This window comes from Salmo trutta, chromosome 36 (assembly GCF_901001165.1).
Source record: "Salmo trutta chromosome 36, fSalTru1.1, whole genome shotgun sequence".
Taxonomy (NCBI): domain Eukaryota; kingdom Metazoa; phylum Chordata; class Actinopteri; order Salmoniformes; family Salmonidae; genus Salmo; species Salmo trutta.
The window spans coordinates 33,383,276-33,408,092 of record NC_042992.1 but is presented as its reverse complement, the minus strand read 5'-3'; the positions used below and the strand labels follow the sequence as shown (position 1 = coordinate 33,408,092).

The 24,817-nt window shown below is 46.9% G+C and overlaps 1 protein-coding gene across 1 annotated transcript in view; it reads right to left on the bottom strand.

The window, feature by feature from the left end:
* Window positions 1-22,256, bottom strand: part of LOC115175940 (protein capicua homolog) — a 33,028-nt gene extending 10,772 nt beyond the window's left edge. The window contains exons 1-12 of the mRNA XM_029735600.1: window positions 18,436-22,256; window positions 9,293-9,424; window positions 8,633-8,801; window positions 7,038-7,137; window positions 6,457-6,639; window positions 4,730-4,862; window positions 4,022-4,197; window positions 3,582-3,720; window positions 2,554-2,636; window positions 1,818-2,277; window positions 850-986; window positions 521-681 (exon numbers count right to left, since the gene is read on the bottom strand). Of these exons, the coding sequence (XP_029591460.1) occupies window positions 521-681; window positions 850-986; window positions 1,818-2,277; window positions 2,554-2,636; window positions 3,582-3,720; window positions 4,022-4,197; window positions 4,730-4,862; window positions 6,457-6,639; window positions 7,038-7,137; window positions 8,633-8,801; window positions 9,293-9,424; window positions 18,436-21,118 (4,556 nt within the window). The 5' untranslated portion in view covers window positions 21,119-22,256. The remainder of the gene's footprint in view (window positions 1-520; window positions 682-849; window positions 987-1,817; window positions 2,278-2,553; window positions 2,637-3,581; window positions 3,721-4,021; window positions 4,198-4,729; window positions 4,863-6,456; window positions 6,640-7,037; window positions 7,138-8,632; window positions 8,802-9,292; window positions 9,425-18,435) is intronic.
* Window positions 22,257-24,817: the final 2,561 nt, after the last annotated feature.

The window sequence follows — 24,817 nt, the reverse complement described above, 5'->3', positions numbered from 1 at the left end:
GGCATTGTGTTGTGTGACAAAACTGCACATTTTAGAGTGGCCTTTTATTGTCCCCGGCACAAGGTGCACCTGTGTAATGATCATGCTGTTTAATCAGCTTCTTGATTTGCCACACCTGTCAGCTGGATCGATTATCTTGGCAAAGGAGAAATGCTCACTAACAGGGATGTTAACAAATTTGTGCATAAAATGTGAGAAAAATAAGCTTTTTGTGCAAATGGAAAATTTATTGAATCTTTTATTTCAGCTCATGAAACATGAGCAGCATAGCCTAGTGGTTAGAGCGTTGGACTAGTAACCGAAAGGTTGCAAGTTCAAATCCCCGAGCTGACAAGGTACAAATCTGTCGTTCTGCCCCTGAACAAGGCAGTTAACCCACTGTTCCTAGGCCGTCATTGAAAATAAGAATTTGTTCTAAACTGACTTGCCTAGTTAAATAAAGCATGTTGTGCTTATGTATATTTTTGATCAGTATAATATACTGCATAATCAGACGTTTCTCGTAGGTTAAAGTGAGTACCTTGTTGGAGGCGAGGTTAGCAACACGGTCTGAGGGGGTGCGATGCCCGGAGTCATCACAGTGGCTGTTGCCATGGATACATGGAAGGGACTCCCAGGATGCACTGCTCCAGCAGAGTGGACATTTGTCTGGCCCATCGGCATGGGGGCGATCTGGATAATCTGTGCAGGATAACACACACATCAACAGGTCAGCCAAGAGGCTAGTGGTCCCCATGCATCAGCTGCTTGGAGGATGGGTTGTGGGACATTACTCCCGCAGTAGCAACACATTTTTTCGGGAAAGTTGCTGTTATATTGTATGTAATGCTTGTGTGTAATAATCGCTACCTTGCTTCCTGGTAGAGCACCATTTTGCACAGGAAGGGGAGGAGCCACCAGGGAGCTGGGCTGAGGAGTAGAGCTGGTTCTCACTGTTGCCATGGGAACCAACATCTTGCTCTGCAAGACTGGAGACTGGGCTTGGACTGGTGAGAGAGAGAGAGAGAGAGAGAGAGAGAGAGAGAGCGAGAGAGACAGAGAGAGAGAGAGAGAGAGAGAGAGAGAGAGAGAGAGAGCGGGAGCGAGAGATGTTGGTTTAGGTAAGACTGTGTTGACATGATAACTAATGACAACCATAAGGTGATGAATCTCTCACTGACAGGTAACATTAAAGGGCTAGACTAAACAGAGGGTTACACTTATTCTGGGCTTGAAGGAGCATTCAACTAACTTCCCCCCCAAAAAATAAAACTTAGACTTAGGAATTTTGGATTGTCGTAAACATATCCCCTTGTATATAACAAAGTACCATCCCCTTTTCCGTAGGTCCTCCCCTTTTCCATCCCTGTCAGCCAATCTCTCCTCTCTCTCACCTCTTTCTCCAGGGCTGACCCCTCCCACTGTGGCATATCTTATCTCCACTCCTGCCCCCGAATGTATTCCATTGGCCAGGGAGACATGTGTGGGCGGAGTGGAGGGCAGCGTGCGGACGCCGGTTGGCTGCTGGGTTAGCTGGGGGGAGGTGCTCTTGGGGTTGGCGCTGACAGAAGACAGGGTGGGCAGGATGTACTGCACCTGGGTGAGGCCAGGCTTGGCACCGCCAGGGGGGGTGAGAGAACCGGCAGGAAGGAACTGGGGCTGCAGCAGGGGGAGGGGGAGTGGCAGGCTGCTGTGGGTGGAGCTTAAAAGAGGCTGAGGCGGGGCTATGAGCTGTATAGACTGGTTGGGGAAAGCACCTCCCAGCACTAGACTGGTGACCTGCAGCCCCCCCGGCCCCACACTCACGGGATTTGGAGAGGACGAGGACAAGTACCCACCCCCTGCTGTGAAAGGCCCGCCTCCTGCTCCCGGTCCTCCAATCAGAAGCGTGGCTTTGTTCTCCCCAGGCAGGGCACTGAGGGTAATGGAGCCTTCCATTGGCTTGCTGGCGATGGGGATGGGCATGCTGGTGATGGGGCATACCGTTTTGGTCACCATGGCGGGGGCCATCCGGACTGCACCGAGCACCTGGGTGAGTCCATAACCCAGAGCAGGGGTTGAGGTGTTGGGCGCCGATCCAGGGATGGAATTAGAAGGAACGTGCCCCCCTCCACCCCTTCCTCTTTTGGATTCTCCACTTCCCTCTTCTCCTCCCTCCATCCCTCGTTTTCTCTTCCTCTCAGAGCTCTCTCCGTCGCTCCCCCTTGTGTCCCCCTTGGTAGAGTCGGAGTGAGAGTCGGCGTAGGAGGTGTTGGTGGAGGAGGGGAGAGAGGAACGGACCACTGGCTGGAAGGCTTGCTGGAGGGGGAGAGATCAAAGAGAAATGTTAACTAAGGTTCCTCCTGAATTAACTCTCTTAGTGCACCAACGTAGAATTTAAACTGGATCAGACTCACACCACCTTAGCATGGGTGAGAAGAAACAGTAGGAATCGAACCTACTAGATATCTGTTAAAATTCAGTAGGACAATGCTACTTCATTTGGCAGCTCCATTACCCATGAAACCTAAATTGTACCTAGTTAATAGCACCTACAGTCCAAAAGGCTAAAGAGGCTATAAACGTGTAGGGTACCTGTCCATCCGGCTCATCCTCGTCACTGTCAGTCACTCTCTCTTTACACTTGAGGTCTATGGATCCTTCAGGGCACGAGTCCTCTGGACATAAAGAGGAAGCAATAGGTCCAATCAGACGTGATAGGACAGTAAAGACAGTAATGAAACAATAGGGAATGTGCCATTAAAAATGGACGAATATGAGACAGACAACCAACATCCCAGCTAGGGGGAAATGAGTTACCTGTAAGATGATTCCCGTTGTGAAACATCTACAGACTCCATGTGCAAGACATTGAGGAGCCATAGAACAGGAACGGTATTAAAACCGTAGAAACAGAATAGGTCATCTATTATTTTTCTATGAATGCGACAGTGGACATCATAGAGATCCTATTAAATGACTAGAGGAGCTATGTCATTAACCCTCAACGTTCCAGAAAGGGATGATAATGGCAGCCATTTTGGTCAGGGAGAAATCCAAACCAGTCTAATTGGAATTAATGGCAGTAGAGGCATTGGTGATGTATTTCCTGCATTTATTTTTTAAATTCTAATTCCTAATTCTATGGTAGCCACACTAAGGGTGCGTTTGTAAATTCACTCCGGCTATCTACTCCGATTTTAGAGCACTCTCGTCCTAGTGTGCCAGAGCGCAGAATAACTGATGAACTTACGAATGAGCAACACCCAATGAATATGAATGGTGTCGGCAAAAAAAAGTTATTTAATTGTTGCAAGCAGCACAGTTACAGTCACCAAACCCTCTAGAGTAAAATGGTCAGAGTGAGGTGTTCTCTCATTTGTGTCTGGAAGTAGCTAGCAAGCTAGCCAACTTTAGCCAGTTAGCTTGTGTGCTTGACTGCCGTTGTGAGGTCAGAACGCTCAGATCATCCCTACTCCTCGGCCAGAGCGACCAGTGTGCGCTCTGAACACTCCGAGAGCGAAAACGCTCTGAATTTACGAACGCCCAGAGCGCCCTCTGAGCCCACTCCGGCACTCCAGAGCGAATTTACCAACGCCCCCTAAATATGACTGTGACCTCACCCATGACATCATCGTCCCCCTCTTCCTCACAGATAACCATGCGCTCCTCGTCGCTGGTCACGTCCTCGCTGCCCCCACACTGTGCCAGGGAGAGAGTAGGGGGGCGGCTGCGGAACGAGCCGGTCCCTTCTTGACACAACTGGGTGAGAAATGCAGAGCCAGAAGTTAGCTCCACGGCTCCATTGACCGCCGTGCATCACCTGGGTGTGGGTGCCATACAGTGGTAGTAAAAGTGGGTGAGTTCCCTTGTTACTATGCTAAGTGCTTTGAGATACACTGTAACGCAGTCTGTTACTGTAGAACTATTATTAAACAGAGAGAAGAAAGATGGAAAAATATGAAAAAAGAAAATACAAAAAAAAAAGGATCAGTGGAAAATGGCGCACAAAACAGGTAGAACAGAAGAAAAAGGGATGCCACTAACTATATCAGTCCTGTACCTTCTCCACGTCTCTGGCCCGCTCCCTCCTCTCCAGGCTGTGTACTGCACTCTGGGAGAAGGCCCGGGGGCGAGGGAGCTGGCCACTGTAGGCCCCCGCATGATGCTCAGAGCCCCCAGGCCAGCCCGGGCCTGACGTACCCTTCAGCTCCATGCCCTGAGACACTAACTCGGGCTCTGTGGAGGAGGAGGGGGGAGAAAGAGTCTTAGTAAAACCACATACACATTAAACAAGGCTGGTTTCCCGGACACACATTAAACGTAGTGCTGGACGAAAAAGCACATTCAATGGAGATTCTCAATGGCGCTTGCCATTTGGTCCAGTGTCCGGTAAACAGGCCAATAGCGTACATTGCACGCAAGACATTTAAAAATAGTAAACGCACTCATACAAGCACACAATCATACAATTACACACAACCAAGATGATTAAAAATAGCTTGTACAAGCACAGGGAAAAACAAACCCACCCACACACATGCACCCTCAGAGGAGTGGAGCACAGACACATACCAATAAGTAGGTAACACTTTTCATTACAGTCCTCGCACTACTATGTACATGTTCCTGTAAGTAAAGTGTAAGACCTTAAGATGATAAATAAACATGCACAAATGCAAACGCACCTATGGTGAAAAGACACACACACACACACACACACACACACACACACACACACACACACACACACACACACACACACCCTGACCTGCGCTCTCCGACATGCTCCTCTCGCGTGCTTCTTTGGCCCCTGGGGTCCCTCGGCCCTCAGAGATAGACTTCCTCCTGTCCTTGTTGCACCACTTCCAGTCTGGGTGGGCCCTGAAGTGAGCCTCCTTCACCTGGGAGGGAGGAATGGAGGGAGAATAGAGTCAGTCACAAGGAGTCATAACATGAAAAGGATAGAGGAAGGACAGAAAGAAAACCGAATATCCTATTCTCCGGTTCAAAGTCCTTGGGTGTATTGAAAGGCACAATAAACAATACAATCTTTTTATATTAACATAATCATTATTGCCTGGTCCCAGATCTGCTTGTGCTGTATGGTCTATGTAACAATAATGTGTATAAACCCTGGATTGCTGATGCTATGTATTGGCCATTGAGAGGCTTTGAAGCCACCGGTCAGCCATATTGGCACTCCCCAGTAGCAGCAGTCCTCCATAGGAATGAATGGAATTATACAGTATTTCAATTCAATGTTTCAAGAACAAAACTACATGAATTTAAGTCATTTTTTTGCTGTAGTGGGGACAGTAACATTAGAACTCTCTTAAAAAAATACTTTAAGGAAAATGTTTTTATACCTTTTTTTAATAACTTTTTTATATTTAGCCAACATAATATAATTTAAAAGTATACATTAGGGTGTCTGCAATTGAATAAGCGTGCAAAAAATAAATGTAGACATGAATTTCTATAGCTTCCAAAATCTTTTTTACACTGGAGGAGAAACCAAGCTGACTGGGCAGTGGCTTCAATACAGCGCCCCCTGTCAGTCATCCAGGGTTTATACACAGTGCCTTCGGAAAGTATTCAGACCCCTTGACTTTTCCACATTTTGTTATGTTACAGCCTTATTCTAAAATGGATTAAATACATAAAAATCCTTAGCAATAACCCATAATGACAAAGCGAAAACAGGTTTTTAGAAATGTTTGCAAATTTATAAAAAATACCTTATAAGAATTCCGACCATTTGCTATGAGACTCGAAATTGAGCTAAGGTGCATCCTGTTTCCTTTGATCATCCCTGAGATGTTTCTACAACTTGATTGGAGTTCATCTGTGGTAAAATCAATTGATTGGACATGATTTGAAAAGGCACACATCTGTCTATATAAGGTCCCACAGTTGACAGTGCATGTAAGAGCAAAATCCAAGCCATGAGGTTGAAGGAATTGTCTGTAGAGCTCCGAGACAGGATTGTGTCGAGGCACAGATCTGGGGAAAGGTACCAAAACATATCAGCAGCATTGAAGGTCCCCAGGAACACAGTGGCTTCCATTAAGCACACAGCCAAGACAACGCAGGAGTGGCTTCGGGACAAGTCTCTGAATGTCCTTGAGTGGCCCAGCCAGAGACCGGACTTGAACCAGATTGAACATCTCTAGAGAGACCTGAAAATAGCTGTGCAGCGACACTCTCTATCCAACCTCACAGAGCTTGAGAGGATCTGCAGAGAGGAATGGGTGAAACTCCCCATATACAGGTATACCAAGCTTGTAGCGTCATACCTAAGAAGACTCAAGACTGTAATTGCTTCCAGAGGTGCTTCAACAAAGTACTGAGTAAAGGATCTTCGTCATTATGGGGTATTGTGTGTAGATGGAGGAGGATTTTTGTTTTTTTTAATAAGGCTGTAACGTAACAAAATGTGGAAAATTTAAGGGGTCTGAATACTTTCTGAATGCACTGTATATCATTGGTATGTACCTGGAAGGCGAGGTCATGGTACTTCTGCTTCTCTTGTGGCCCCAGGGCGTACCACCACTCGCCCAGGATCTTGCTGACCGTGCGGTTGTCCTGGTTGGGGTGCCTCTGGTGCACCAGCGCCCGGTGACGCTTGCTAAAGATCATGAACGCGTTCATTGGCCGCCGAATGTGGTCCTTTTCCCTCTAAGACAGAGAGAGAGAGAGAGAGAGAGAGAGAGAGAGAGAGAGAGAGAGAGAGAGAGAGAGAGAGAGAGAGAGAGAGAGAGAGAGAGAGAGAGAGAGAGAGAGAGAGAGAGAAAGAGAGAGGGGTAAGAGGGTGCATGGAAGCGATGAGCCACAAGGAGTAGTTCGAATTTGACCCTAACCACTGATACAGGGTCAGATATTCTTTATCCCCCTAATGGTAAGATTGACATTGGGGGTCATGTAATCTGATCCTTGATCTGTAGATAATGGCAATTTCAAGTTTGAGCTAATGGCACACAGAGCGAGGGACACATAATGTTTGTGAGTGGGAGATATTGGACTGAGAGACACAGCTAATAAAATAAAAGCCAGAGACAGACAAGCAGAGAGCTCACCTTTCTGTCTCCATCTTTTGGAAGAGCACTGAGGGACTGAGACCGCCTCTTCATAGTGCCTGTAGACGGGGCAGTATCATTTGCTACACCTGGAAAGAACCTGTCAATAAGAAATGCAATGTGAATATGGCCTGCCAATCAGAAACTTCATGTGAATATGGCCTGCCAATCAGAAACTTAATGTGAATATGGCTTGCCAATCAGAAACTCAATGTGAATATGGCCTGCCAATCAGAAACTTCATGTGAATATGGCCTGCCAATCAGAAACTTAATGTGAATATGGCCTGCCAATCAGAAACTCAATGTGAATATGGCCTGCCAATCAGAAACTTAATGTGAATATGGCCTGCCAATCAGAAACTCAATGTGAATATGGCCAGCCAATCAGAAACTTAATGTGAATATGGCCTGCCAATCAGAAACTTAATGTGAATATGGCCTGCCAATCAGAAACTTAATGTGTATATGGCCTGCCAATCAGAAACTCAATGTGAATATGGCCTGCCAATCAGAAACTTAATGTGAATATGGCCTGCCAATCAGAAACTTAATGTGAATATGGCCTGCCAATCAGAAACTTAATGTGAATATGGCCTGCCAATCAGAAACTCAATGTGAATATGGCCTGCCAATCAGAAACTTAATGTGAATATGGCCTGCCAATCAGAAACTTAATGTGAATATGGCCTGCCAATCAGAAACTTAATGTGAATATGGCCTGCCAATCAGAAACTTAATGTGAATATGGCCTGCCAATCAGAAACTTAATGTGAATATGGCCTGCCAATCAGAAACGTAATGTGAATATGGCCTGCCAATCAGAAACTTAATGTGAATATGGCCTGCCAATCAGAAACTTAATGTGAATATGGCCTGCCAATCAGAAACTTAATGTGAATATGGCCTGCCAATCAGAAACTTAATGTGAATATGGCCTGCCAATCAGAAACTTAATGTGAATATGGCCTGCCAATCAGAAACGTAATGTGAATATGGCCTGCCAATCAGAAACTTAATGTGAATATGGCCTGCCAATCAGAAACTTAATGTGAATATGGCCTGCCAATCAGAAACTTAATGTGAATATGGCCTGCCAATCAGAAAAACATAATCATGTGTTAATGTGTAGGAGAACCAAAAAAGGGCAGATTTTCCTATCTTTTTCAATTCTGTGCTAATAGCTATTTCTTCAAGAGAATATGCCCTTAGAAACCTACCTCGATTAAGAATTGATGAGTGGGGCAGAAAGATTTATCCTTCTTCATCACTTAATTTCTAAGCCCATTTGGGGGTTTAAAGTGGTACATTCTACTGTATACAAACACAGCTATAACATTTGCTCTATGTAGGTCTCTCCATCAAACTAAATTTATTCAACAATAATAAGCTAGAGGAATTGAAAGAGAACAGGTCTTTCCTGGTTCCTACTGCAACGCAAGCCTTTGTGAAAGACTATTCTAGAAAGCCCTAGGGGGGCTTTCAAATATTACAGACAACATTAATTCATTTTACATCCCACTTGTAGTGTGTCACCTGCAATACAACAGATGACACACTTTCGAACGACCATTAGACAACCTATAAAAAACGTACGGGTCATCTGCATCGCTTTCCGTCTCGCTGTCGGCTCCGCCTCTTTCTGCTTTTTCAGCTTGGGGGTTGTTGTCATTGGAGGAGGTCGGTGGGCGGGATGGAGACCCTCGTCCTGCATCTGGTGGGCCCACCCATCCGTCACTCACTAGGGCCACCCCACAACGAGGCTCTGACCAAGAGAGAGGGGAGTTAGCTGGTGGATGCTGGTTGGTTTTCATCCCTCATCTGTAATTGGTTGGTAATTATCACTCTGCTCTGTGTCGTGGCACCCACCTTCTGCACAGTGCATTATTTCCAGAGAACGCATAGCCCCTTGTTGACTATCCCTTACATTAAGTAGCTAAAATGGTTTCATAGGGAAATTATGATTCTTGGACTCGTTAATAAACTCAATGTAATCCATGTAATTAAATCTCAATGTAAAAACAGGCAGGTTGAATGTCACCAACATAAACGTTTTAAAAAAAATGTGTACTGTTATTTGTACTTATTTGAGTTCAGTTATTTAAGAGTTATTTATTTATGAAGTGATGCAGCAAATAGTGAAAGATGCAATACGGTATACTGTACACTTTTCCTTATAAATATCTTTACAATATAAGTACAACACATATGAGTTGTGTATGCAACCTGATCAGAATAGGCCAATTTATTCCTCACCGTTGCTCTGATTGACAAGCTGTTGGCCATCAGTGGGCTGGGCAGCCGCACTCGATTGGCTGGGCTCCAGGAAAGGGACCAATGAATGCCAAGGAAACACTGGCACTGACCGGGGCTCCACATTGGTCCATACTGTGGGAGGAAAAGGCGGATTCAGAAGGAAAATATTATGAATAGTTGGTGATTTAAAAAAAGGGTTAACTGCAGTGGTTCCCAAATTGTCTTTGTGCCATGACGGCGTGACCATACTGAATTCCCCGCCATTTCAATTCTCTTGTGACCCTTAAGAAAAACAAAATATTTCCTGTTAGAGCCCAGTCTTTAGTCATGTCCATCTCAGCCCCATTGGGAAGTGACCCACCATGTTGGAATCCACACTGGTTAACAGTCAAACAGTCAAATGGAATACTAATATACAGGGTCTTATTGGAAAAGGAACATAGGTCTTGGTTAGTATATAATATACTTCAATTGATTCAGATATTTCTCCAAGTACATAGAGAAGAAATGATATTCTACAATGACAACCTAGTTGGTGAAGAATAACATATACTGTACTTACAGTATATGGGGTTTCACATATTGCAACTTCTTTTACGATTTTTGAGTCACATTGAGATCGTTCCCCTGACATTTTCAAGTGACCCCGGAGTATCCACATCACTAAGGATCTATCATGGTCCACACACACCCATACAGTCCCGAAATGGGGACGACAACGCCTCTACCCCCTCAGGAGGCTGAAAAGATTTGGTACGGGCCATCAGATTCTCAAAATGTTCTACAGCTGCACCATTGAGAGCATCTTGACTGGCTGCATCACCGCTTGGTATGGCAACTGCTCGGCATCCGACCGCAAGGCGCTACAGAGGGTAGTGCGTACGTCCCAGTACATCGCTGGGGCCAAGCTTCCTGACATCCAGGACCTCTATACCAGGCGGTGTCAGAGGAAGGCCCTGAAAATTATCAAAGACTCCAGCCACCCAAGTCATAGACTGTTCTCTCTGCTACTGCATGGCAAGCGGTACCAATGCACCAAGTCTGGAACCAACAGGACCCTGAAGAGCTTCTACCCCCAAGCTAAAAGACCGCTAAATAGTTAGTTAAAAAGTTAACCAAATAGCTACCTGGACTATCTGCATTGACATACTTTTTTGGGCAAACTTTTCTGACTCATCACATATGCTGTTGCTGCTATTATTATTTGTCACTTTATTCCCAGTTCTATGTACATACAGTATCTACCTCAATTACCTCGTACCCCTGCACATCGACTAGGTACTGGTACCTAGTTAAATGTCTGCAAAGCACAAACATCCCTGGGTCGCTCCTCTTTTCAGTTCGCTGCAGCTAGCGACTGGAACGAGCTGCAACAAACACTCAAACTGGACAGTTTTATCTCCATCTCTTCATTCAAAGACTCCATCACGGACACTCTCACTGACAGTTGTGGCTGCTTCGCGTGATGTATTGTTGTCTCTACCTTCTTGCCCTTTGTGCTGCTGTCTGTGCCCAATCATGTTTGTACCACGTTTTATGCTGCTACGATGTTGTGTTGCTACCATGTTGTTATTATGTTGTGTTGCTACCATGCTGTGTTGTCATGTGTTTCTGCCTTGCTATGTTGTCGCCTTAGGTCTCTCTTTATGTAGTGTTGTGTTGTCTCTCGTGTCGTGATGTGTATTTTGTCCTATATTTCTATATTTTTTATTTTTAATCCCAGCCCCCGTCCCCGCAGGAGGCCTTTAGCTTTTTGGTAGGCCGACATTGTAAATAAGAATTTGTTCTTAACTGACTTGCCTAGTTAAATAAAGGTTAAATAAAATAAAACCCTGTGTATAAAGCCAAGTTATCTTGCTCATTGTGCATCTATTAATACTTTCATTACGTGTTTTACTTTTCTATTATTTCTCCATGTTCTTTCTCTCTGCATTGTTGGGAAGGACACGTAAGTAAGCGTTTCCCTGTTAGTCCACACCTGTTGTTTATGAAGCATGTGACAAATAACATTCCATTTGATTCGATGTTGGTCTGGTGAGACACTGTACATGAGGAAGGATGAATGAGTTGTGTTTACGAGAGAGAGGGGTCTCTTCTCAGAAGTGTTTGAAGTGGTTAACTTGCAAGCCCTCCTCAGATAATCTCATGACACGCGGAAGGGGTCATGGGGGGAGCATGTCATTTCATACACACACGTTGAGACTACTGGTCTAGACGGGCTAGCTCTGAACTCTGGGGTGTGTTGAGAGAGTGTTACAATGAAAACACTAACTGGTGTCTATGGGGTTTTAGATTCTAGAAGAAAGTTAGGAGCGAAAGCATAGGGGCGAATCCTAACTTCCATTTAATCTACATGTTCACTTAATCTCCCATTGACTTCAATGGGACTAAGTGAAAATTTGAAGTGGAAGTTAGGATTCGCCCCCATAGAGAATAACTGATAGAACAGCAGAGAGAAGCACGATCCAACAAGCAGAGAGAGTTCTAAGCTTAACTGCACTAATTCTATGGAGAGACAAAGTATCCATGACAACACTGCAATATGATTACTCCTTTTCAGTTCAGTGGGATAAAAAAAAACACTGGATTTGCCCTTGGTGCTCTGCCCGAGGTTGTGTATTGTCTGCTATATTGAAAGCTGTGTGTGTGTGTGTGTGACTGTGTGTGTGTGTGACTGTGCGTGTGTGTGTGTGTGTGTGTGTGTGTGTGTGTGTGACTGTGTGTGCATTTGTCAGCAGCCTTGCATGTCTAGACACATTCCTTTTAAGAGTTTAACTGAAACTGAAGCACGCAGACCAACACCCTGTATCACACACCCTGCACCAAACCACACACCACACACACTCAAACACACACACACACACACATTCTGAAAGACATACCAGACCAACATTATATTTAGCTGCCTACTACGTAATGCCTGACACAGCATTCTTGCGGCCATGTTGCAAAAGTACAAATGTACATTTCTTGTCACTGATGTCACTCATTTTTACACACAGGTAACTGCCAAAATAAAGGAAACACTTGAGTAAACGAGGGTTCTTGGCAGCTCTGTTACGATGTGGGAGTGCATTCTCCTGGCATGGTTTAGATCCACACAACCCCTTACAGGGCAAGGTGAACGCCAATAAATACACAGCCATTCTGAGTGATCACATTCAACCTGTGGTGAATCGTTTCTACCCCGATGGGAGTGGTCTCTTCCAGGATGACAAGGCCCCCATGCACAGGTCACTGAATGGTTTGATGAGCATGAAAACCATGTAAACCATATGCCATGGCCGTCTCAGACCAGATCTCAACCCAATGGAACACTCATGGGAGATTCTGGAGCGGCGCCTGAGACACCAAATGATGGAATTTCTCATGGAAGAATAGTGTCGCATCCCTCCAATAATAACTCTCCCCATTTCCCTTTTCACTGATGTATGTCACTATGATGTCTATATACCCCTAACCTCTACATACCAACCCCTATACACATCTATATACTAACCCCTATTCACATCTATATACTAACCTCTATACACCTCTATATACTAACCCCTATACACCTCTATATACTAACCCCATACACCTCTATATACTAACCCCTATATACTAACCCCATACACCTCTATATACTAACCCCTATACACCTCTATATACTAACCCCTAACCCCTCTATATACTAACCTCTATACACCTCTATATACTAACCCCATACACCTCTATATACTAACCCCTATACACCTCTATATACTAACCCCTATACACCTCTATATACTAACCCCATACACCTCTATATACTAACCCCTATACACCTCTATATACTAACCCCTAACCCCTCTATATACTAACCTCTATACACCTCTATATACTAACCTCTATACACCTCTATATACTAACCCCTATACACCTCTAAATACTAACCCCTATACACCTCTATATACTAACCCCTATACACCTCTATATACTAACCACTATACACCTCTATATACTAACCCCTATACACCTCTATATACTAACCCCATACACCTCTATATACTAACCCCTATACACCTCTATATACTAACCCCTATACACCTCTATATACTAACCCCTATACACCCCTATATACTAACCCCTATACACCTCTATATACTAACCCCTATACACCTCTATATACTAACCCCTATACACCCCTATATACTAACCCCTATACACCTCTATATACTAACCCCTATACACCTCTATATACTAACCCCTATACACCTTTATATACTAACCTCTATACACCTCTATATACTAACCCCTATACACCTCTATATACTAACCTCTATACACCTCTATATACTAACCCCTATACACCTCTATATACTAACCCCATACACCTCTATATACTAACCCCTATACACCTCTATATACTAACCCCTATACACCTCTATATACTAACCCCATACACCTCTATATACTAACCCCTATACACCTCTATATACTAACCCCTAACCCCTCTATATACTAACCTCTATACACCTCTATATACTAACCTCTATACACCTCTATATACTAACCCCTATACACCTCTAAATACTAACCCCTATACACCTCTATATACTAACCCCTATACACCCCTATATACTAACCCCTATACACCTCTATATACTAACCCCATACACCTCTATATACTAACCCCTATACACCTCTATATACTAACCCCTATACACCCTCTATATACTAACCCTATACACCCCTATATACTAACCCCTATACACCTCTATATACTAACCCCTATACACCTCTATATACTAACCCCTATACACCCCTATATACTAACCCCTATACACCTCTATATACTAACCCCTATACACCTCATATTACTAAACCCCTATACCCTATACACCTCTATATACTAAACCCCTATACACCTTTATATACTAACCTCTATACACCTCTATATACTAACCCCTATACACCTCTATATACTAACCTCTATACACCTCTATATACTAACCCCTATACACCTCTATATACTAACCCCTATACACCTCTATATACTAACCCCTATACACCTCTATATACTAACCCCATACACCTCTATATACTAACCCCTATACACCTCTATATACTAACCCCTATACACCTCTATATACTAACCCCTATACACCTCTATATACTAACCCCTATACACCTCTATATACTAACCCCTATACACCTCTATATACTAACCTCTATACACCTCTATATACTAACCCCTATACACCTCTATATACTAACCCCTATACACCTCTATATACTAACCCCTATACACCTCTATATACTAACCCCTATACACCTCTATATACTAACCTCTATACACCTCTATATAGAAACCCCTATACACCTCTATATACTAACCCCTATACACCTCTTTATACTAACCCCTATACACCTCTATATATTAACCCCTATACACCCCTATATACTAACCCCATACACCCCTATATACTAACCCCTATACACCCCTATATACTAACCACTATACACCTCTATATATTAACCCCATACACCCCTATATACTAACCCCTATACACCTCTATATACTAACCCCTATACACCTCTATATACTAACCCCTATACACCCCTATATACTAACCCCATACACCCCTATATACTAACCCCTATACACCTCTATATACTAACCCCTATACACCTCTTTATACTAACCCCTATACACCTCTATATACTAACCCCATACACCTCTATATACTAACCCCTATACACCCCTATATACTAACCCCTATACACCTCTATATACTAACCCCATACACCTCTATATACTAACCCCTATACACCCCTATATACTAACCCCTATACACCTCTTTATACTAACCCCTATACACCTCTATATACTAACCCCATACACCCCTATATACTAACCCCTATACACCCCTCTATACTAACCCCATACACCCCTGTATACTAACCCCTATACACCTCTATATACTAACCCCTATACACCCCTATATACTAACCTCTATACACCTCTATATACTAACCCCTATACACCCCTATATACTAACCCCTATACAACCCTATATACTAACCCCTATACACCTCTATATACTAACCCCATACACCTCTATATAGTAACCTCTATACACCTCTATATACTAACCCCATACACCTCTATATACTAACCCCTATACACCCCTATATACTAACCTCTATACACCTCTATATACTAACCCCTATACACCTCTATATACTAACCTCTATACACCTCTTTATACTAACCCCATACACCTCTATATACTAACCCCTATACACCTCTATATACTAACCCCTATACACCTCTATGTACTAACCCCTATACACCCCTATATACTAACCTCTATACACCTCTATATACTAACCTCTATACACCTCTATATACTAACCCCTATACACCTCTATATACTAACCCCTATACACCTCTATATACTAACCCCTATACACCTCTATATACTAACCCCATACACCTCTATATACTAACCCCTATACACCCTTATATACTAACCCCATACACCTCTATATACTAACCCCATACACCTCTATATACTAACCCCTATACACCTCTATATACTAACCCCTATACACCTCTATATACTAACCCCTATACACCCCTATATACTAACCACTATACACCTCTATATATTAACCCCTATACACCCCTATATACTAACCCCTATACACCACCATATACTAACCCATATACACCTCTATATATTAACCCCTATACACCGCTATATACTAACCTCTATACACTAACCCCTATACACCTCTATATACTAACCCCTATACACCCAATACACCCCTGTATACTAACCCCATACACCTCTATATACTAACCCCTATACACCCCTATATACTAACCCCTATACACCCCTATATACTAACCCCTATACACCCCTATATACTAACCCCTATACCACCCTATATACTAACCCCTATACACCCCTATATACTACCCCTATACACCCAAATACACCCCTATATACTAACCCCATACACCTCTATATACTAACCCCATACACCTCTATATACTAACCCCTATACACCTCTATATACTAACCCCTATACAACCCTATATACTAACCCCTATACACCCCTATATACTAACCCCTATACACCCCTATATACTAACCCCTATATACTAACCCCTATACACCCCTATATACTAACCCCTATACACCTCTATATACTAACCCCATGCACCTCTATATACTAACCCCCATACACCTATATATACTAACCCCTATACACCCCTATATACTAACCCCTATATACTAACCCCTATAAACCCCTATATACTAACTCCTATACACCCCTATATACTAACCCCTATACACCCCTATATACTAACCCCTATATACTAACTAGCGGTCGACCGATTAATCGGCATGGACGATTAATAGGTGCCGATTTCAAGTTTTCATAACAATCGGTAATCTTCATTTTTGGAAGCCAATTATGGCCGAGTACATTGCAACCCACGAGGAGACTGCGTGGCAGGCTGACCACCTGTTATGCGAGTGCAGCATCAAAAGGACCTTGTGGCTGCAAGAAGCCAAGGTAAGTTGCTAGCTAGCATTAAACTTATCTTATAAAAAACAATCAATCTTAACATAATCACTAGTTAACTACACATGATTGATGATATTACTAGGTTAACTAGCTTGTCCTGCATTGCATATAATCAATGCTGTGCCTGTAAATGTATCATCAAATCACAGCCTACTTCAACTTCGCCAAACGGGTGATGATTTAACAAAAGCGCATTCGCGAAAAAAGCACAATCGTTGCACAAATGTACCTAACCATAAACATCAATGCCTTTCTTAAAATCAATACACAAGTATATATTTTTAAACCTGCATATTTAGTTAAAAGAAATTCATGTTAGCAGGCAATATTAACTAGGGAAATTGTGTCACTTCTCTTGCGTTCTGTGCAAGTAGAGTCAGAGTATATGCAGCAGTTTGGGCCGCCTGGCTCGTTGTGAACTGTGTGAAGACCATTCTTCCTAACAAAGACCGTAATTAATTTGCCAGAATTTTACATAATTATGACATAACATTGAAAGTTGTGCAATGTAACAGAAATATTTAGACTTAGGGTTGCCACCCGTTCACTGAAAGAATAAACGTTTTGTTTTCGAAATGATAGTTTTCGGATTTGACCATATTAATGACCTAAGGCTCGTATTTCTGTGTGTTTATTATATTATAATTAAGTATATGGTTTGATATTTGATAGAGCAGTCTGACTGAGAGGTGGTAGGCAGCAGCAGGCTCGTAAGCATTCATTCAAACAGCACTTTACTTCGTTTGCCAGCAGCTCTTAGCAATGCTTGAGGCACAGCGCTGTTTATGACTTCAAGCCTATCAACTCCTGAGGTTAAGCTGGCAATACTATAGTGCCTATAAGAATATCCAATAGTCAAAGGTATATGAAATACAAACGGTATAGAGAGAAATAGTCGACACGTCATAATTCCTATAATAACTACAACCTAAAACTTCTTAACTGGGAATATTGAAGACTCATGTTAAAAGGAACCACCAGCATTCATATGTTCTCATGTTCTGAGTAAGGAACTTAAACGTTAGCTTTCTTACATGGCACATATTGCACTTTTACTTTCTTCTCCAATACTGTGTTTTTGCATTATTTAAACCAAATTGAACGTTTCATTATTTATTTGAGACAAAATTTATTTTATTTATGTATTATATTAAGATAAAATAAAAGCGTTCATTGTTCATTCAGTATTGTTGTAAATGTCATTATTACAAATATATAAATATATACAGTATCTCACAAAAGTGAGTACACCCCTCACATTTTTGTAAATATTTGAGTATATCTTTTCATGTGACAACACTGAAGAAATGACACTTTGCTACAATGTAAAGTAGTGAGTGTACAGCTTGTATAACAGTGTAAATTTGCTGTCCCCTCAAAATAACTCAACACACAGCCATTAATGTCTAAACCGCTGGCAACAAAAGTGAGTACACCCCTAAGTGAAAATCTTTTGTCATACCTGAGGTCTGATATACCACGGCTGTCAGCCAATCAGCATTCAGGGCTCGAACCACCCAGTTTATAAACCCCTTTATATTAACTCCTATATACCCCTATAATGATTGTGGTGTTACCTGTCCCGGGCCGTCCCATGATGATGTCCTTGCGGGGTGCAGGTTGAGGGGACTCGGCTGGTAGGATTAGGGGCAGCAGGGCAGTGGGCGAGGGGTGGCAGGCTACCGGCTGCGGCAGTGTCCCTCCAATGGCGTCCTGATGCCCTCCGGACTTCCTCTCCCACTCCCTACCGCCTGATCCAGAGCTGGAGAGGGCGGAGCCAGTAGAGGACATGGAGGCGGAGCCACCACTGGGGGCTGGGCTGGAGTGGACAGGGCGTCCTGTGACGGCTGGGGTCAGGGACTGGGTGGAGGTTACAAGGACCAGGGTGGAGGCGGGGTTTCGCATGAGGACCGCTCCATTGGTGGCGGCGCCGTTGATGGGCACGGGTGCTTGGAGGCCGGTGGCAAGGTGCAGGGGCTGGCTGTGGTCTCTGGAGGAGCAGCCCCCTCCTCCCCTCCTCCCTAAGGGTCCCTCTGTAAACTTGGCCAGGGGGATGTCGGGGTTCCTCACGATGACGGGGGAGTCTCGCAGGGGCACGATGCGGCGGGGGCTGGGGTCCTGGGGCAGTGGGGAGGGAGGGGTGGGGGACACCAGCATGGGCGGAGGGGTGGAGGCGGCGGAGGACGGGGGGCGGCTGGTGGCGCTCCGGGGCCGGGGGAAGGAGAGCGAGGAGGGGGTGGTGGGCTGGCTCTGAGGGGAGAGCACCCTGAAGGTGGCTGGCCGGAGGCCTATAGTCTCCCCTAGCTGCTGGTCGGGGAGGGGCAGGGGCGGAGGAAGGGCATCCAGTTTCCGCTTGCTGGGGCTCATGGGCACGGTGAAGGTGAGGTTGGTCTGGAAGGTGGGTACGATGCCCGACAGGTGGCGCTCCGAGCCCGGCGTGCTCATCTTAGTGCCGCTCAGATGGCGGTGGCGGCGAGGGGTGAGAGAAGGCGGGGCCGTGATGGGGCTGAAGGTGGCCGGGCGGAAGCTGAGGAGCGGGGATGGCGAGGGCGACGGCGTGGGCGAGAAGGGCGACTGGTTGGAGATGGGAGAGTAGGAGGGCGTGCCCGAGCGGGAGCTGCCCAGAGACACCATTATGGTGGCCGCCTCGCACTCATCAAAGTCGAAGTGTGATAGGTCCTGGGGCAGGAACGAGGGCAGGACCATGCGGGGGCGTGAATCCCCTCCCCTACTGCTCGCTTCGCTGCTGTCTCGCGACGTGTTGTCCCAGTCGAACTCCGAACTGGTCCGGCCGCCGCCCAGCCTCAGGTCTGACGGGGTTAGGGTGCCTGTACTGCTGGCCCCGCCACGGTCTCTGCCCCCTCCGCTGGACTCCATCTCTTTAGTTCTCATGGAGAGATGACGCGAGCAGTAGCCTCGTCTCTGGGACTCCTTAGAGCAGCCCTCTCTGGAGCACAGCCTCCTCCACTGCTTGCCGTTGAACTTCTTGCGGATGCCCGTGGGGGTACACACCACATCGCCCTTCTTGTACTTCTGCTGGGCTGCTGTGAGAGGGGTGCGGGAGCGCGACGAGGACGCCGAACCTGAGCCTCCACCCCCTCCAGGTGCACCGTGGGAGTTGGCGTTTGACGAGGGTGGCTTATCCAAGGAGCCGCGGGAGGACGAGGAGGGCAGAGGAGGGAGCTGAGGGGTGGCGATGACGGCCGCCCCCGCTGCCAGGGCTCCCGACTCCAGGCCCATTAGCACCGTGGGGGAGGCAGGGGGGTGGGGGTTGAGGGCCAGGTGGGGGCCCACCAGTGGGGTGCCTCCGAGGCCCCGGACCACAGACAGGTGGGGGCTGAGGTAGCCCGGGGGCGGCTTGGAGAGTATGTGCCTGTGCTGGGACACCGTCAGGGCCTTGGCCGCCCCTCCCGTCGCCCCCATGGGCACCATGCTGAAGTGGGACACCTCTATGTCCTCCTCGGGGGTCAGGGGCATGAAGTGGTGGTGCTGCTTGGCCCTCTCTCGGTTATCTCTCTCTTGTTTCCGCTCTCTCTCCACCAGGTCCTTCTCTCGCTCCCAGTCTCTTCCGGGCACCAGACTCAGCACCGAGGCGGGGGTGACGGGGGAGCTGACAGTGGAGGAAGACGAGGAGGCGGGGGCCGTTCCAGGGTATGAAAGCCTCCCCAACACGGACCCAGCCACAGCTGCGCTGAGCCGCATCCCATGGCTGATGAAACACAGCTCCTGCTCCACTTCTATTTCGTCCCTGTCCTCTCTCTCTCTCTCCCTCTCTCTCCCCCTCTCGGCGGCAGCATTGCCCTCCTCTCGCCCCCCTCCGGAGGGTCCAAGGTCCAGGTCCCAGGGGGGCACCAGCAGGCGGAGGCTCTGACGGGACACCCACACAGCCGTAGGTGTGCCCACCCTGCCATCCCCCTCCTCATCCCCTGGGGGCGCTCTGTCCTCTAACAACACTCTATAGGGGTAGGACACAGCCGGGTGGGAGTCCACCTGGGTGACCAGGCCCTCTCGGTACCACTGGCGCTGGGCTTTTGTGGTGCCGCCGTCCTCATTGCCTCCGAAGGGCACGCACACAGGGGTGCCAATGGGCACGGCCTGAGAGCCGGGCGGCGGGGCGTCCATGATGATGTCCACGGGCCCCTGGGGGCCCTCGCGGAATGGGTAGCAGTACAGCTCCTTCTCGCCGTTCAGCTGCACCTCCAAGCTGCCGTGCTCGCCGCTCACCCGCCGCACCACGCCCGCTCGGAACACTGAGTCCATGCTCTCCCTCCCCCCTCCCCTTCCGTTCTCCTCTTCCCCCTTCCCAGTCCTCCTCCGAGCCTGCCTGGCTAGCACCCGCTGGTTCTTTAGACCTTTGGCCAGGGCGTCGGCTAGCGCGTCCGACAGGCTCTGTGGGGTTGGAGTGCGTGGGGTGCTACGTTGCACCAGGGCCAGGGTGTGTGCTTCGGTGTTGGGGTTGGTGTGGGGAAAGTCGGGGCAGCGTGGCTCGCTCACGTCAGGGTCGTGTTCGCTGGCCGTGTCTGTAGAGGAGCAGCGGACAGGGCTGGGGGAGATTTCTCTGCCTCCCTCTGGGCCTCTCCTGTCTCTGTCCCCTGTGGGAGGGGGTCCAGGTGTGTTGTCCCTGTCCTGTGGTGGAGCTACAGTGGTAATGTAGTCCTCCACTGGTCTCCTGGTATGACTGTTGATGTCAGTGAGCGAACCGCCCTCACTCGCCGTCGACCCAGGCCCCGAAGATACGCCCGACGACTGACTACCGGTGTTACTGCCACAGTGAGCACTACTGCTGTTCAGTGGGGGCGTACCGGGGTTGCCGTGGCATCCGTGGTTGCTGGCGGTAGCAGCTGCAGCAGCACAGTGCTCAGAGGTGTACTTCTTCTTGGGGACGCGGGCCTTGAAGGTGGCCGTCTTGCGGTTGGACGAGGGGTTGGGGCTGTTGGCGGCGCTGCTGCTGCTGTCTGTGCTGTGGGCGCTCAGCGGCTTGACACTCCCCGGGCGGGAGTCCTCCGACTTCCCAGGGAGGGACCCTGCTGCTGCGGCCGCTGTCTCTGGGAGCCGGGGCCCCTCTCTGTGGACCTCCCTCTCTGGCGTGGCCCTAGCCGTAAGTGTCACCGACTCTTCCTGAGAAGACTCTGAGTGAGATGAGGTTTGGGGTGAGGTCTGACTTTTGGGGGATCGGTCTCTGTTCTCGTCCGAGTCTCTTTTCTCCCCACTGTCCCCCGCCCCCCGTCTCTTCCCACCTTTGGCTCGGGTCGACGGGGGCGAGCGCCTTCCTTGCTTTTTTAATCGGCTTCATCTCTGCATTGGCGTTTCCTTTACGATTTACAGTGGCTTATTTTCCAGAGACCAGATTCTCAGTTCCACTTCTCCTCTCTCTACTTCCCTGCTCCTTTCCAGCCCCTCTCGCTTCTCCTCCCTGCTATTTCCCTGCATCTTCCAGCCCCTCTCGCTCTCACTCACCTCTATTTCCACTGCCTTCTTCCAGCCCCCCTCTCACTCTACCTCCCTCTATTTCCCTGCTCTTCCAGCCCTCTCTTTCTCCTACCCTCTATTTCCCTGCCTCTTCCAGCCCCTCTTCTCTCCCTACCTCTATTTCCCTGCCTCTCTCCAGCCCCTCTCACTCTCCTCCCTCTATTATCCCCTGCCTATTCCAGCCCCTTCTCTCTCCCTCCCTCTCATTTCCCCCTGCCTCTTCAGCCATTCTCTCTCTCCTCCCTCTATTTCCTGCTCTTCCAGCCCCTCTCACTCCTCCTCCCTCTATTTACCCTGCTCTTCCAAGCCCGCTCTCACATACTCCTCCCTCTATTTCCCTGCTCTTCCAGCCCCTCTCACTCTCCTCCTCTATTTCCCTGCTCTTCCAGCCCCTCTCACTCTCCTCCCTCTATTTTCCCTGCTCTTCCAGCTCCTCTCTTTCTCATCCCGCCCTTTCCTCTTTCTGTGTCTCCAGCTCTTTCCACCTTATTCCAGACCCTGAAACACAGCAGAACATAAAGAGGACTGGATTATTCATGTGTTAAATGCATTGTGACATTATAAAAAGCCCATTCACCGGACAATGGCTGAGGTGGGGTGAAGTGGCTGTCAAAGTAAAACGGCCCATTTTTTAAAAATAATTTCAAATATAGGCCTATTCTATAAAACTATGTATTTTTTTGTCCTTGGTAATACATTCATTATTGAATGATATATCACCCAACATAAGAAGTAATGGGTATTACTATTTTATTACAAAACATTAGGAACACCTACTCTTTCCATGACATAGACAGACCAGGTGAACCCAGGTGAAAGCTATGATCCCTTATTGAAGTCACTGTTAAATCCACTTCAATCAGATTCTCCCGAGTGGCGCAGCGCGGTCTAAAGGCACTGCATCTGAGTGCTACAGGCATCAATACAGACCCTGGTTCGATCCCGGGCTGTATCACAAACGGTCGTGATGGGAGTCCCATAGAGCGGCGCACAATTGGCCCTGCGTTGTCCGGGTTAGGGGAGGGTTTGTCCGGGTTAGGGGAGGGTTTGTCCGGGTTAGGCCGGGTTAGGGGAGGGTTTGTCCGGGTTAGGGGAGGGTTTGTCCGGGTTAGGGGAGGGTTTGTCCGGGTTAGGGGAGGGTTTGGCCGTGTTAGGGAGGGTTTGTCCGGGTTAGGGAGGGTTGGCCGGGGTGCCGGTAGGGGAGGGTTTGGCCGGGTTAGGGGAGGGTTTGGCCGGGTTAGGGAGGGTTTGTCCGGGTTAGGGAGGGTTTGGCCGGGTTAGGGGAGGGTTTGGCCGGGTTAGGGGAGGGTTTGGCCGGGTTAGGGGAGGGTTTGGCCGGGGTAGGGGAGGGTTTGGCCGGGTTTGGCCATCGTTGTAAAATAAGAATTTGTTCTTCACTGACTTGCCTATTTAAATAAAGGTTAAATAAATAAATAATCTGTGTATATTAAGGGAAGGAGACAGGTTAAAGAAGGATTTTAAAGCCTTGAGACAATTTAAACAATGATGTGTATGTGTGCCATTCAGAGGGTGAACAGGCAAGACAAAGAATATAAGTGCCTTTGAACAGGGTATGGTGGTAGGTGCCAGGCACACCGGTTTGAGTGTGTAACGAACTGCAACGCTACTGGGTTTCCCTTGTGTATCAAGAATGGTCCACCGCCCAAAGAACATCCAGCCAACTGTGGGAAGTATTGGAGTCAACATGGGCCAGCATCCCAGTGGAACACTTTCGACACTTTGTAGAGTCCATGCCCGACGAAATGAGGCGATTCTGAGGGCAAAAGGGGGTGCAACTCAATATTAAGAAGGTGTTCCTAATGTTTTGTATACTCAGTGTATAATGCGTACATTCCATAATGTAGCCTATATTACTTAGAATTATACACCTAACACTGTGTGAATCCAAATTAAACCATAATGAACCAATCTTATATAACGTGTAAAGTAATATAACAATATAGCATAGCAGAATAGCGGCAGGCACATTTGGAAGTGCTCGTCCAGACAAGTCTGCACCCACACACACACACACACACACACGCGCGCGCGCTGGGTTTCTTGGCTAAGGCAGTGGAGGGTGGGGGAATTCCTTCTTGTTCACTCGTATTTCTCTCATTCTCTCTCTCTTACTGAGGCGTTCTTTCCCCTCTCTCTCTCACTCGTTCTCGGTGGTGACCTTTATCTATTTCGTAGCCGAACCAATCCGCCCCTACAATCCACACTTCCTGTCATGGACCATTACCTAACTTCCTGCTACTTTATTACCCTGTCTCTTTAGCCCTCTCTTTCTCCTTAGATTTCATACCAACCACTCGTTTAGAGGCATTTGTCACTGCCAGGGAAAACATCCATGTTGTTGAACGCTGACCTATGTGGATGAACGAAACTATCTGAAAACCAACAGTTTTGCTTTGGGTTTTCCTTTTGAAACAGGCAGCGTCAAGTGTTGTAGGCCGATCTTTCTTACATTACGGGTTGTTTTTTCCA